Source organism: Heterodontus francisci, chromosome 20 (genome assembly GCF_036365525.1).
Source record: "Heterodontus francisci isolate sHetFra1 chromosome 20, sHetFra1.hap1, whole genome shotgun sequence".
Taxonomy (NCBI): domain Eukaryota; kingdom Metazoa; phylum Chordata; class Chondrichthyes; order Heterodontiformes; family Heterodontidae; genus Heterodontus; species Heterodontus francisci.
In genome coordinates, this window is record NC_090390.1 from 85481075 (window position 1) to 85497039 (window position 15965).

At 46.5% G+C, this 15965-nt stretch overlaps 1 protein-coding gene across 4 annotated transcripts in view; it reads right to left on the reverse strand.

Annotated features, from left to right (window-relative positions):
• armh3 (armadillo like helical domain containing 3) overlaps positions 1 to 15965 on the reverse strand; it is a 197374-nt gene that overhangs the window by 143799 nt on the left and 37610 nt on the right. For all 4 annotated transcript variants that reach the window (XR_010977082.1, XR_010977080.1, XM_068053169.1 and 1 more), the window contains exons 8-12: positions 15203 to 15289; positions 10835 to 10891; positions 9678 to 9721; positions 7636 to 7696; positions 4573 to 4619 (exon numbers count right to left, since the gene is read on the reverse strand). Coding sequence is in view for 2 of the 4 variants with exons in the window: in XM_068053169.1 (XP_067909270.1) it covers positions 4573 to 4619; positions 7636 to 7696; positions 9678 to 9721; positions 10835 to 10891; positions 15203 to 15289 (296 nt within the window). In the remaining 2 variants the exon portion in view is untranslated. The remainder of the gene's footprint in view (positions 1 to 4572; positions 4620 to 7635; positions 7697 to 9677; positions 9722 to 10834; positions 10892 to 15202; positions 15290 to 15965) is intronic.

Below are 15965 nucleotides of genomic sequence, written 5' to 3' on the forward strand. Positions count from 1 at the left end.
CCGGGACCCAAGACGCCCTCCTCCCCCCAAACGACCACTCCAGCCTCACCAAGGAAGGGCCGATCCCCCCGGTGACGCACGTCCCTACTTTCCTTCCCTCCTGGATCCATGGCTTCGGCTGTGCTGCAGTCCCAGCAGAGGCCACCACTCTCAGTGGCGCTGCTGGGACTAAGAGCTGCCAGCCCACTGATTGGCCGGGAGCTCACTGGGGCGGGACCTCCTCCCTCAAAGTGGGTGGAAGTCCTGCCTCGGGACAATTAAAGCCCAGGGACCCGTAAAATGTGGGACGGATCCCCAGGCTAGGCAGAAGCGGGTTTGCTGCCGACTTTCATGTCAATGGCAAATTCCCATCCGCCTCAGGTAAAATCCAGCCCTATGAAATTAAATTATGAAGGAACATAAAACAAAATAGTAAAATATTTTACAGGCACATCAATAAAAACAGGAAGGCTGTGATGGAAATAAGACCATTCAGGGATAGACAGGATAATACCACAGGTAATGATAGAGAGGTGGCAGAAATAATAAATTATTTCACTTTGGTATTTACCAGGGAGGGGAACAGGTGGACGTGACACTGAATGATGAGATGAGTAATGAGATAAGTGCACTTAAAATAAAAAAGGGGATGTATTGGATAAATTAATCAAACTCAAAGAGGACAAAGCCCCTGGTCTGGATGGATTGCATCCACAAATGTTTTAAAAGAATCTAGGGAAAAGATAGCAGAGGCATTATGACACATATTTAATAATTCATCAGAAAAAGGTGCGGTGCAAGAGGACTGGTGGATAGCTAACATAATTGCTATGTTTAAAAAGAGGGGCAGAACATGCCCAGAGAACTATACACCAGTCACCTTAACATTGGCGGTAGCGAAAATAATGGAATCTCTATTACAGGAGAGAACAGAAGAACATCTAGAATCAAAAAATATTATAATGAATAGTCAGCATGAATTTCAAAAGGGAAAATCTTGCTTGACTAACCTTATTGTATTTTTTGAGGAGGTAACAGAGAGAGTAGACAATGGTAATGCAGTAGATGTAATTTATCTGGATTTTCAAAAGGCCTTTGATAAGGTGTCCTATAATAGACTAATGAGTGTAGAGTCAGGGAACAAGTGGCAGAATGATTTGCTAGCTGGCTTCAAGATAGAAAGCAGAGAGTGGGAGTAATGGGCAATTATTCAGAATGGCAGAAGGTGGGAAATGGTGTTCCACAAGGATCAGTGCTGGGACCAGTGCTGTTCACAATTTACATTGACAATTTGGACTTTGAAATCAAAAACACAATTTATAAATTTGCAGATACCACAAAATCGTTTGGTGGGGGGGGGGGGGGGGGGGGGGAGGAGGAGGGGCGCGTGGTGGTGTATAGCCAATACTGAGGAGGACTGCAACAAACTACAAGAGGACATTAATAAGCTTATAGAATGGGCAAATAATTGGCAAATGAAGTTCAACATGGATAAATGTGAGGTATGAAGAATAGGGAGGTTACATATTACTTGTAAGGTGCCAGTCCAGGTGGGGTAGAGGAACAAAGGAATCTCGGAGTACAAATGCAAGAATCGCTAGAAGTTCTGCCACAGGTTAGCAAGGCCTTAAAAAAAGCAAACCAAGCACTAGGTTATATTTCTAGAGGGATAGAATTGAAAAGTAGGGAAGTTATGCTAAACCTGGATAGAACCTTGGTTTGACGACATTTAGAGTACTGTGTGTGGTTTTGGTCACCATATTATAAAAGGATACAGAGGCACTGGAGAGGATGTGGAGAAGATTTACAAGGATGATACCAGAAATGAGTGGTTCTACTTATCAAAAAAGGATGAACAGTCTGGGTCTCCTCTCTCTTGGAAAAAGAAGGCTGAGGGGTGACCCAATAGAGTTCTTTAAAATTATCAAAGGTTTTGATAGAGTGGATACATAGAGAACGGATTTGAAAGAAGGTGTGGCACACAGCACAACTTGTGCGTGGCTGAGCCCCCGTGATATTTTGTGCGGGGGCTCATTTAAATGGAGGGGGCGGAATGGCCACTCCCGATGATGTAAAGGGGGTGGCCGCTTGGTCCGCAGCAACGGCGTCTGGCGCCACCACGCAGGCGCCTGCGCCATTTTCAAAAGGGCTTCAGGCCCTGACAGATCATTTGAATGTTTAAAGGGAACATTACCTTTAATTTAAATCAAACAGTAAAGTTCACATCAAAGACCCTCTTCCACCCCCGCAAATCATCAAACAAAAAATGTATTTCTCTCTCCCCCGAAAATCCATTTTTACCAGTCCTGACCTCTCACCCCCAAACTTTATGATCTTTGCCCTTCAACACCTTCCCACCATCCCCTCAGCCAATGGAATCAGTTTTCACCACTCCCCCCTCTCCACCGCTGACCTGAAAATTACACTCATCTCCCCTCCCCACCAGTGTCTCACCTCAGTTCCCCAAACAGGACTTCCAGCCACCAGCCGGAATATCGGCGTCGGATGGGGGCCTGGTCCAGGAAAGTTCATTGACGTGCATTTGAATTAATTTTAATACGCAAATGAAAGCTCCGCCACCATGCACAGGGTGTGGGCTGCACCAAGGCCTCACTGCCGCCAGGAAAATGAGGCGAGGCCTTCTCGGCATTGGGGGTCAAGGTTGGCCTCTCCCAGAAGAATTCTTCGGGTCTCCCTGCCACGACCCCCAACATCGGAGGGCTAGTAAAATTCAGCCCGATGTTTCCACTTGTGGGGAAGAGCTTAACTAGAGGTATCAATATAAGATAGTCACCAAGAAATCCAATCTGGAATTCAGAAGAAACTTCTTTATGTTCTTTACCCAGAGAGTGGTGAGAATGTGGAACTCGCTACCACAGAGAATGGTTGAAGTGAATCGTATAGATGCATTTAAGGGGAAGTTAGACAAGCATCTGAGGGAAAAAGGAATAGAGGGTTATAATGATAGATTTAGATGAGGAAAGATGGGAGGAGGTTCGAGTGGAGCATAAAAACACCAGCATAGACTGGTTAAGCCAAATGGCCTTTTTCTGTGCTGTATATCCTATGTAATCCTATGTAAGGAGCTATGAGGACAGGTGACCAAAAACTTGGGCAAACAGGTAGGTTTTAAGGCGGAGAGGGGCGGAGAGCTTCAAGGAGAAAATTCCAGTTCTTAGGGCCCAGGCAGCTGAAAGCACGGCCATCACTGATGGAACGATTAAAATCGGGGATGCGCAAGAGGCCAGAATTGGAGGAGTGCACGGACCTCAGGAGGTTGGAGGAGGTTACAATGATAGGGAAGGGCGAGGCCATGGAGTGATTGGAACACAAGGATGAGCATTTGAAATTCGAGGCATTGCTGGACTGGAAGCCAATGTAGGTGAACAAACACAGGGACAACAGGTGAGTGGAACTTGGAAGGAGTTAAGATGCAGGCAGTAGAGTTTTGGATGATCTCAAGTAAATGGAGGGTGGAAGATGGGAGGCCAGTCACGAGAACATTGAGCGATGGGGGTCATGTCTCCTGTTCGGGAAGCAATTCAAGGGACCGGAGGGGAATTTCTAACTGTCCCCCTGTGTCTGTCCCTTTTTCCTGAATCAGAGGTTTATTCCACATGTATGACGGGATCCCAGCAGTATTTGCCATCAAGGTGGAGCAAGGACAAAAGATGCCGATGGTGCTGCAGTGGGCGCGCCACTAGCAGAGGTGGCAAGGGAACTTAAAGGGGCAAGCATGCCACGAAGCTGGCAGCAACGCTCCCACCAGAGGCCTCATCCAAGTGCAGGACATCAGTTGGAGAAGTGGAGGCCGCTACAAGGCCCTTTTCCTCCATCATGGCCACTTTTCACTGCATCTTCCACATGGCAGGAAATGGCAAATTGTGGGGATGGATGGATGCACCCCACAGCCACTGCAACCACTATCTGCAAGTGTCAGGGAGTGGACAGGACAGCTAGCATCCAGATATCCCAGTAGGGGGCTGTCAAGCAGCTGTACGCTCCACCTTCCACATTTTCCCCCATTCTTCTCCACAATTGTGCAGAAGTGAATTTTAAAAAAAAGAATGTTCATTTCTACAACATCTTTCACAAGCTCAGAACATCACATAGAGCTTGACAGCCAATGAAATACTTTTGAAGTACAGTTAAGAAGCCAATTTGCGCACAGCAAGCTCCCACAAACAGCAATGACTGAAATGACCAGATCATCTGTTTTAGGTGCTCTTTGTGGGATAAATGGAGAACTCTCTGCACTTCTTTGGATAGTGGCTGTGGGAACTTTTATGTCCACCTGAGAGGGCAAACGGGGCCTCAGTTTAATGTCCTATCTGAAAGACAGCACCTCCAACAGTGCAGCACTAGAATGTGTTGGTCTGGATTTTCTGCTCAATTCTTTGCAGTGGGGCTAGAACCCTCAACATTCTGACTCGGAGGTGAGAGTGCAACCCACTGAGAGCTGTCAGCTTAAATTCCGGCCAATGCCTTTGGTGAGGCGGGCGGGAAGAGAATGTTTAAAGAAACATTGTGGGGGAGTGAGAGAGAGAGGAGAGAGAGAGAGAAACTGTGGATTTTTTGCAGAATGCTACTCACTGGACTGAAATCTTCTCCTCAGCATCTGCTATGAACATATTGCCCACCTGTACAGAGAGAGGGAACAGCTGTTAGTGTTTACCCTGAAGGGTGAAAAGCAACAAGGAAAACCAGGCTGGAAACAAGCACAAGGAGAAAGGCAGTGGTGGCGAAAAGGAGCTTCTCATTGTGAGCACAGTGATACTGGTCTGTGAGCACCCAAACACCCAATGGTGAAGAATGAGAAAGTAACAGCAAAGAATAACAGAAAGAGAATTAAGCTGCTAAAAAAGTGCTAAACAAACAGAAAGAATGATGAAGAAACAAAGTGAGAAAGTATCAGAGAGGGACAGAGTGACTGAGAAATTGGGGCAACTTGCATTAATGTAGTAAAACGACACGATGCTACACAGGAGCGATAATAAACCAAAAATTCACAAAGTCAACAGGATAGGTGGCCAAAAGCTTGGTCAAAGAGGGAGAAAAACAATAGAATGAGATAAAGCAGAGTGAGAGATAGAAAGTGAGAGACAACAGCCTGTAAAAGAGAACGAGAGGAAAAAGCAAGGCAGAGAGCAAAGAATGAAAGTCACTGTTACCCCTTATAATAACATCAGAACACAGCAACAATTCATCACTGCCTGGTTATTTATCTAACCCCGTGCTGTACCTGTCCTGGGAGTGTTTGATGGGGACAGTGTAGAGGGAGCTTTACTCTGTATCTAACCCATGCTGTACCTGTCCTGGGAGTGTTTGATGGGACAGTGTAGAGGGAGCTTTACTCTGTATCTAACCCCGTGCTGTATCTGTCCTGGGAGTGTTTGATGGGGACAGTGTAGAGGGAGCTTTACTCTGTACCGAACCCCGTTTTGTTTTTTTTTCTTTCTTTTTCCTCCGCCACACCTTTCGTGAGACGGTGAATGACGTGCCTTGCTGGCAACAGGCTGTTTTCCGCCGATTGAGTTAATCGGCGGCAAGTTTGATGCTTTCCCTCGGGCTGTCCATTCGCTTTCTCCACAGTCTTCACAGGCTAAATCAGTCCCGTTTCGCTACAGCTGGGCTTTACTCTGTATCTAACCCCCGTGCTGTACCTGTTCTGGGAGTGTTTCATGGGGGACAGTGTAGAGGGAGCTTTACTCTGTATCTAACCCCGTGCTATACCTGTCCTGGGAGTGTTTGATGGGGACAGTGCAGAGGGAGCTTTACTCTGTATCTAACCCCGTGCTATACCTGTCCTGGGAGTGTTTGATGAGGACAGTGTAGAGGGAGCTTTACTCTGTATCTAACCCCGTGCTTACCTGTCCTGGGAGTGTTTGATGGGGACAGTGTAGAGGGAGCTTTACTCTGTATCTAACCCCGTGCTATACCTGTCCTGGGAGTGTTTGATGAGGACAGTGTAGAGGGAGCTTTACTCTGTATCTAACCCCGTGCTTACCTGTCCTGGGAGTGTTTGATGGGGACAGTGTAGAGGGAGCTTTACTCTGTATCTAACCCCGTGCTATACCTGCCCTGGGAGTGTTTGATGGGGACAGTGTAGAGGGAGCTTTACTCTGTATCTAACCCCATGCTGTCCCTGTCCTGGGAGTGTTTGATGGGGACAGTGTAGAGGGAGCTTTACTCTGTATCTAACCCTGTGCCGTACCTGCCCTGGGAGTGTTTGATGGGGGACAGTGTAGAGGGAGCTTTACTCTGTATCTAACCCCGTGCTGTACCTGCCCTGGGAGCGTTTGATGGGGACAGTGTAGAGGGAGCTTTACTCTGTATCTAACTCCCCCGTTTTTTTGTTTTTTTTTAGTGTAGAGGGAGCTTTACTCTGTATATAACCCCGTTTTTTTTTTTCGTTTTTTTTTCATTCCCGCTCTCGATCTAAAAGAATTATCTTGTTGTTAACCCATTAATGAAATCGTTCCACCGCCTTTCCTCTGTCCACTTCCATCTGTCCCTTCATTCCCCCAATCCCTCTCATTTCCCGACTCCCTCCACCCCTGTAGAGGGAGCTTTACTCTGTATTTAACCCTGTGCTGTACCTGTCCTGGGAGTGTTTGATGGTGACAGTGTAGAGGGAGCTTTACTCTGTATTTAACCCTGTGCTGTACCTGCCCTGCTAGTATTTGATGGGACAGTGTAGAGGGACCTTTATCTACGGTGTACCTCCCTCTATCCTGTCCAATCAAAGACTCCCAGGTTGGTACAAATTAGATGGAGTGTAATCCTGCCTGTGTTCCAGTTGTACAGTGTCCCAATCTCCACTGTGTGGCCTATCTGCCTTCCTCAGCAGCCGCACTTGTCAGTGCTTAGTTCTGAAGTGTAGTTTCTTGCTGGGTAACACTGTTCCGAACTCATCTCACACTGGACTTACTCCAGGCAGCGTAGATAAGGGACTTACACGCCATCAGTCTGAGCTTGAGTGCATGTGGGATAACCCACCCATCGGGAGACTGACTGGATGGTGTGGAAGGCTGGCTTTACACCTCGTTCATTGTTAATGGAGAGTCATAACGGAGAGGGTGTAAAACCACCGTTCCACCCAGCTCTTGGGATTCCATCCTGGTGGGTTTGGTTAAAATAACCTCCGTGTTTCAGATGCAAAAAAGCAGCATCTAATCTTCTGCAAAACTTGGCCTGACAGAATCATGCAGCTCAAGGGGCCATTTGGCCCATCATACCTGTGCTGGCTCTTTGACAGAGCTATCCAATTAGTCCCACTACCCCCCCCCTGCCGTTTGCCTATAGCCCTGTAAAAAATTTCCTTTTCAGGTATTTATCTAATTCCCTGTCGAAAGTCACTACTGAATCTGCCCTTTCAGGCCGTGCGTTCTAGATCACAACAACCCGTTGCATAAAAAAATATTCCCAACTTCCCTCTGGTTCTTTTGCCAATTATCTTAAAACTGTGTCCTCCGGTTACCCGCCTGCCAGCACAAACAGTTTCTCCTCATCTTCACTTTTTCTAGTTTTGGTTTGGGGTTTAAATGACAAGTATGAGCTGAAAAGGTGCTGAGGCGTCTTTCTATATTTTCACATCAAGTGAGGTTGGTTTTCAAACTCGCGAGCAAACATTTCCTAATTTACTACAGTCCGTACCATGTTGGTGAGAGCAGAGAAGAATCCTCCCTGGCTTTCCTCTTCTTTATCTTTATACTGCCTGTGGAAATCAGGGGAAAGTAGAAGGAAAGAAACACAATGTTAGATTGCATGCAGGTAGAAAGGTTGAAGCTTTGATCCCCAGGGTCTGTGTAGCATTAGCTGACGCTCAGGTCTGCAGTCCAGATGTCGTCACAAACCCACAGTTAGGAAGCAGTGCTCCCGGAGCCAACAACCACCCAAGTGACATCCTACTTGATGTTAGGCGAGGAAGTGGCCAAGCTCATCCGCAATTCCCTTGCAGTCGAATAGTCTCAAACCTATAGCACATACGTACATGTGAAGACTCAGGCAGCAGGGGTGGAGGTGGGAAGGGCGGGTGGAAGAACCAGGGAGTACCAACATCGCAAGTATGCAAAACTTGGAGATAGGAAGTGGAAAAATATAGTGACAACAAAATTACAAAGTTACCCCTTCCACCTGTGTCGAGTTTGTAAGTTCTCCCTGTGACCGCGTGGGTTTCCGCTGGGTGCTTCGGTTTCCTCCCACAGCCAAAGACTGGCAGGTTGATAGGTAAATTGTCCCTAGTGTAGGTAGGTGGTAGGAGAATGGTGGGGGTGTGGTAGGAAATATGGGATTAATGTAGGATTAGTATAAATGGGTGGTTGTTGGTCAGCCGAAGGGCCTGTTCCAGTGTTGTATCTCTCTATGACTCTATCTTGTGGATGAGCAAATTGACAACATCCCAGATCAATAGCACTAACATAACAGCCCAGTGTGCCAATGGGTGAAAGGTACAGGATACCTTTTGAGTGGAATGTGAGTGACCACAGAATCTAAACAAGGGGGGGATGGTGGCGGGGTGGTAATGTCACTGAACTAGCAATCTGGAAGCCCAGGCTAATGCCCTAGGGACATGGGTTGAAATCCCACCATGGCAGCTGGTGGAATTTAAATTCAATTAATTAATAAAATCTGGAACTGAAAGCTTGTCTCAGAATCGACTGTCGTAAAAAAAAACATCTGGTTCACTAATGTCCTTTAGGGAAGGAAATCTGCCATCCTTACCTGGTCTGGCCTACATGTGACTCCAGAGCAATGTGATTGACTCTTCACTGCCCTCTAAAATGGCCTAGCAAGTCATTCAGTTGTCAAGGGCAATTAGGGATGGGCAACAAATGCTGGCTTTGTCAGCAATGCCCACATTCCATGAAAGAATAAAAAAAGGTCCCTTTCTCTCCCACTGTACTGAACCAGTCTGCAGAGTTTTATCAGCTAATTCAGAATGCACACTAGGGCAGGTAGTCTCTCAATCACAGCACTGCCAATAAAACATTCGCCATCTATTGTGCTATATAATATATTAAGGAAATCAGGGCATATTAACACACTGCCAAAAACACCTCTAACTGCTTCAGACAATTAATTACTTTGTATGGGACGGTGTAGTGATTTCTTGTGGAGACAAATGTGGCAGTCATTCCGCCCTCAGGAACAGCAACGCGAGGAATGTCTGTAAATCCATGCTTTTGTTAGGAAGAATGTTGGCCAGGGCACAGAGCACTCTCCTGCTCTTCTCCCTATTGCAGTCACAGACATACAGGTGGGGCCTTGGTTCAACATTCCACCTAAAAAGAGGCAACGCAGCACAAAGTACAGGCTCGAGAGTGGTGTCTGTGACCTTTCAACACAGAAACAAGAGTGTTACCAGCGGGCCAAGCTGAAAACCTTACCACCCCCTCCATGCCCTTCCTGATGTCTCATGTGGGCTGAACCAGTCGATGAGTAATCTTACAAGGGACTGGACCCTATAACCTTCTAACTCAAGACACGAATCACAGCAGAATTTGTTGGTAAAATACTCGCGCCGTAGCCTCTGCTTGCACTTTATGCTGCTACCCCTTCAACGCTTGGGAACATCTCCCAAGACAGTGGCTCTGCAACTGGCTCAGAACTACATACGGTGTGCCTCTATGCAAGCGACTCCCTCCACCAACACACAGTTCCTTTGATACCCATTGTTCCATACAAGGAGTACAAACCTGTTATATTCAGTCAGAGCTTGTGAGATGACCAGACCCATCCCCTGCAACAGAAAGACAAGGTAGAAACAGTCAGTCATCGAGAATGTTTTAAATTACCAGTTATTCCTCACTGGTGATTCCAGGCATTGCTGCTCACTTGCACACTGTGTACCACACGTCAGAGGTTGGTGTACAGACACATGAATCGCACAGTAAACAGAGAAACAATCCCTTCCATTCGCCCGGTGTGTATTGTACCTGTACTGGAGCTCATGGGGAGACAAATGAGCTGTACAGTATCAGAAGGGAGTGAATCTCTTGCTCTCTCCCTCCCTTTCTGCTGGTATCCCAGCCTTGCTCCCTTGAGTACAAAGGCGGTGCGGGTTGAAAATGTCTGCTGCACAACTGGTTTAACAATTCCACACCAGATCTGACTGAACCACATTGAGCACTAGTGAGCCTCACATTCCTCAGCTAAAACCAGCCACTACTCCGGGGTCCTCTTTTCTTTCACGACCAATTATATCCATCGATTCCTTTCACCCGCCCCCCTGCACGCCCACTTCCAATAAATGTGAGCAGCTCGTGAGCTTCTTTGTCGCTAAGACTGAGGCCTACCTTTCAGCTCTCACCTCTCCCAACCCCTCACTTCCTCTGGCCCACTGACCTTTATGCTCTCCACTAGCCTATTCATGAACCTCGGTCTCTCCTTAGTTTCTCCTCCACCTCCAAGCTCGTGTTCATGAATAGGCTAGTGTTCACTTCCTGCTCCCTTGATTCCCATTCCTCCTGAACTGACCACCCACCCTCTCCCCTGGCCCGGATGCTCGCAGACGTTATAAATTATTCCCTCTCATCAGGTGCTGTGGCCATTCACTTCAGAACACCACCATCACTTCACTCTACAAAAGAAGCTCCCTTGATCCCCTCCGTTCTTGCAAACTATCTTCCCCTATCCAACCTTGCTTTCCTATTCAAAGCCCTTCAATGTGTCGTCACTTTCCAAATCAGTCCCTGCCTTTCCCATAACTGTTTAAACGCCTCCATAAACGGACTGACAGACAGAGGAAGGAGTACAACTGTGGGACCTTCTACTGTCTAAGGCTGCAGCCTCTTGCATATCCCGTCCTGCCCTATGACTGACTGCCTGCAGTTTGGCAGAAACTCATACTCACATTTAATGTGGTCTCATCATCAACAATGGACAACTTCACAATATACGGGTTCACGGACTGCAACACAAGACACTGGATGTTAACTGGATTGTAATACAGACTTTATAAACAAACTGAATTATATCAAACACTGCATTAATCGATCTGAAATAGACAACAGGTTAAATAGACTGGAATACTACATTTACTGACACTCTAACAGACACTGTGCATTGACTGGGCTGAAATAGATTCGACAACGACTTGCAATTATATACGAACCAAAGATTCAGGCTATTTCACTTTCACTTGAAAATTAACAAGAAACCTGCCAATTAAACTTTTCCTGACCCCAGGCTGAGCTTAGAATTTGAGCTTAAAGGGACAGTCCAGGTTAAGCACAAGTTCCACCAAAGCCAAGTAATACACTGGGCGTTTGTTTGCCACAAAATGGAAAGGGTAAAATTTTTTAGGGGCAATGCTACAGGAGCTCAGCATGTTACAAACGTGATCGCCCTTGGTGCTGCTCACAAGCTGTCTGGGTTCTGGAGCATCTTAGAACAGTATAACACAAAAGAAGCCCATTCGGCCCATTGTGCCTGTGCTAGCTCTTTGAAAGAGCTATCCAATTAATGTCACTCTCCTGCTCTTTCCCCATAGCTCTGCAGGCTTTCCCCTTCACGTATTTATCCAATTCCCTTTTTGAAAGCTATTACTGAATCTGATTCCACCACCCTTTTAGGCAATGCATTCCAGATCACAACAAATCAGGGTCAGAAAAGGAGATGCTCACTGAAGATTGCACAGCGTTCAGTATCATTCGCAACTCCTCAGATACTGACGCAGTCCGTGTCCACCTGCAGCAAGACCTGGACAACATTCAGGCTTGGGCCAATAAGTGGCAAGTTACATTCGTGCCACGCAAGTGCCAGGCAATGACCATCGCAAACAAGAGAGAATCTAACCATCTCCTCTTGACGTTCAATGGCATTACCATCGCTGAATTCCCCCATCAACAACATTCTGGGGGTTACTATTAACCAGAAACTGAACTTGATCAGCCATATCAATGCTGTGTCTACAAGAGCAGGTCAGAGGCTGGGAATTCTGAGGCGAGTAACTCACCACCTGTCTCCCCAGTGCCTGTCCACCATCTACAAGGCAAAAGTCAGGAGTTTGATGGAATACTCTCCACTTGCCTGGATGGGTGCAGCTCCAACAACACTCAAGAAGCTTGACACCATCCAGGACAAAGCAGTCCACTTGATCGGCACCCCATCCTCCACCTTAAACATTCACTCCTCCACCACCGACGCACAGTGGCAGCAGTGTGTACCATCTACAAGATGCACTGCAGCAACTTATCAAGGCTCCTTCGACAACATCTTCCAAACCAGCGACCGCTACTACCACCTAGAAGGACAAGGGCAGCAGATCCATGGGAACACCACCACATGAAAGTTCCCCTCCAAGCCCCACACCATCCTCACTGGAATTTTATCACTGTCCCTTCACTGTTGCTGGGTCAAAATCCTGGAACCCCCTTCCTAACAGCACTGTGGGTGTACCTACCCCACATGGACTGCAGCAGTTCAAGAAGGCAGCTCACCACCACCTTCTCAAAGGCAATTAGGGATGGGCAATAAATGCTGGCCCTACCAGTGATGCCCACATCCGCCAAACGAATAAAAAACCCATAAGAAATAGAAGCTGGAGTAGATCATAAAGCCCCTCGAGAATGATCCACCATTCAACAAGATCATGGGTGAAATTCTTCCTCAACTCCACTTTCCCACACTATCCCTCAATTTCGTTAGTGTCCAAAAATCTACGGATCTCACTCTTTGAATATACTCAACGACTGAGCTGATCAATAAGCAGATATCCATTCACCAAAACCAAGAAGCAGGACACAGAGTGTAATCCTCAACTGTTTTACTCTCAATCCACAGTTCAGTATAAATTTCAGTTTACACTCTTCCCTCCTGGACTCACTCCCTGTCCAGAAGTAACTCCCCCGACTGGGGGAAAACCCAGCCCTTAAATACAAGCTGCAATGGGCATCACCTGCTCTCTACTAGCCCTGAAGTAAGTCTGGTTAATTAAAGGGACCAGCATTTTCAACATTGTCAGAGCAGCCACAGCTCTCTGGGGTAGAGATCTCCAAAGATTCTCAACCAACTGAGTGAAGAAATTTCTCATCTCAGTCCTAAATGGCCGACCCCTTGTCCTGAGACTTTCAGCCGCAATTCTAGACTCTCCAGCCAGGAGAAACAGCCTCTCAGAGGGTTTGACCAGATAGATGCTAAGAGTTTTATATGTCACAATGCGATCTGCTCTAAACTCCAGAGAATATAGGCCCAATCTACTCAATCTCTCCTCAGAGGGCAGCCCTCTCACCCCAGGAATCAGTCTGGTGAACCTTCATTGTAATTTCCCCTCTACTTCTTTTACCATTTATCTTAAATCTCTGGTTACCAATCATGCTGCCAGTGGAAATAGTTTCTCCTTATTAATATTGCTGTGATGTTTAGCTGCCACACTGGTCTTAAAAGCACAACTCAAGTACTCTTTGCAGGAATCCAGGTAACTGAAGGCGTTCACCTTTACGTTCAAATGCTTCATTGGATAGACATATGGATGAAAATGGAATAGTGTAGGTCAGATGGTTTCACAGGTCGGCGCAACATCGAGGGCCGAAGGGCCTGTACTGCGCTGTAATGTTCTATGTTCTATGGCCTTGTCCTTTCCTTATCTCTGTAACATCCTTCAGCCTTACAACTCTCCAGGATATCTGTACTCCTGTTATTCTGGCTGCTTAAGCCTCCCTCAAGTTTAATCGCTCCACCATTGGTGGTTGTTCCTTCAGCTACCGAGGCCCTAAGCTCTGGAATTCCCTCCGTATACCTCGCAACCTCACTTTCTTCCTTTCCTTAAAACTTAGCTTTTCGACTAAGCTTTTGGTCATCTGTGCTAATATTTCTATATATGGATCGGTCAAATTTTGCTTGATAATGGTCCTGCTACATTAAAGGTGCTGTACAAATGCAAGTCATTGTAAAGCTCAGTCTCAGATCAGAACGCAAGATGCAATTCTTGGTTTACTTTCTGCTTCTTTAAGATTTATTTGCATCTGTGACAGTAGACTGACTTGTGAGGGACTCGCACTAGACTGACTTGTGAGGGACTCGCACTAGACTGACTTGTGAGGGACTCGCACTAGACTGACTTGTGAGGGACTCGCACTAGACTGACCTGTGAGGGACTCGCACTAGACTGACCTGTGAGGGACTCGCACTAGACTGACTTGAGGGACTCGCACTAGACTGACTTGTGAGGGACTCGCACTAGACTGACTTGTGAGGGACTCGCACTAGACTGACTTGTGAGGGACTCGCACTAGACTGACTTGTGAGGGACTCGCACTAGACTGACTTGTGAGGGACTCGCACTAGACTGACTTGTGAGGGACTCGCACTAGACTGACTTGTGAGGGACTCGCACTAGACTGACTTGTGAGGGACTCGCACTAGACTGACTTGTGAGGGACTCGCACTAGACTGACTTGTGAGGGACTCGCACTAGACTGACTTGTGAGGGACTCGCACTAGACTGACTTGTGAGGGACTCGCACTAGACTGACCTGTGAGGGACTCGCACTAGACTGACCTGTGAGGGACTCGCACTAGACTGACTTGAGGGACTCGCACTAGACTGACTTGTGAGGGACTCGCACTAGACAGAGGGTGCTACAAATAGGAAGACAGCATGACTTTTTAAAATAAACGCTGAGAATTACATTGTATCAAAAAAATCCCCTCCCTCCTGAAAATAATCCTTTTTCTTTTCACTCAGCAACTGTTCATTGAAAGGTATCTAATAGTAACATCAAGCTTGTTCTATCATTCAGTTAGTTCGTGGCTGATCCATATCTTAACTCCATCTACCTGCCTTGATGCTGTAACATTTCATCCCCTTACCCAATAAAAATCTATCAATCTCAGTCTTGAAATTTTCAATTGACCCCCAGTTTCAACAACTTTTTGGGAGAGAGTTCCAGATTTCCACTCCCCCTTTGTGTGACGAAGTGCTTCCTGACATCACCCCTGAACAGCCTGGCTCGAATTTTAAAGTTACGTCCTTTTGTTCTAGACTCCCCTACCCCCTCCCCCACCAGAGGAAATAGTTTCTCGCTATCTACCCGATCAAATCCTTTAATCATATTAAACACCTCAGTTAGATCACCCCTTAATCTTGTATACTCGAGAGAATACAAGCCTAGTTTATGCAACGTGTCCTCAGAATTTAACCCTTTTAGCTCAGGTATCATTTAAATGATATTTAAAGGGGGACGAGAATCATTGATCCCTTCCAATGATAACGGCTAACCTCATACTTTCTGTAATTAACCAGCAGGGCCAGGAGGACCACACCATCATAGCCGTGCTGCACTCTGCTGGACGCCACGGAGAGAATCTGAAAAAGAGCAATGGGACAGGGAGCAGGAGCTCAGTTACACAGACAGAGGCTAAGGTGCAGTTCCTGACTTGCACATCAAGACCTCACAGTGTTCTCACAAGGGTTATTTGGTACCAATTAGTACTTAAGAAAATGACAAAATTATACACAGCTTTATCACATCATTCCAAAATGGTCCAAAGCACTTGACAATGAGTAACTTAGCACAGTCGCTACTGCTTTGTAAGTACAGCTAGTCACCCCAGAAGGCGATCTGAGCGTCTCTATGTTTAGAGGTGTGCCTGTACTACCTAAATATCTAAGCATACAACAGCTTCACCCAGGGGTTTAACAATAAATCTACGTGTATCTCTCCAAATTTTTCTTTCAGGCTGCGCATTTCAGATCATAACAGCTCAGGAATTGTAACAATTTGGGGAAAATAAAATCGGGGTAATTCTACTCTGACTCCCTTAGCCAGTCGAAACGAGTCCACTCTGGACCTGATTAATGCCGTGCAGTACCTACGTATTTTGCTATGTGAGATGAGTTAGAGCAGTGACATCGCAGCTCCTAATGTTCCTAACTCATTACTAAGGGGGAATGGGAAGAGCGTCAATCTCCAGTATTAATGTCCTGCTTTTGAGGAGAGCAAAATTCACAAACATGAAGACACTTAATGGAAGATGGTGCC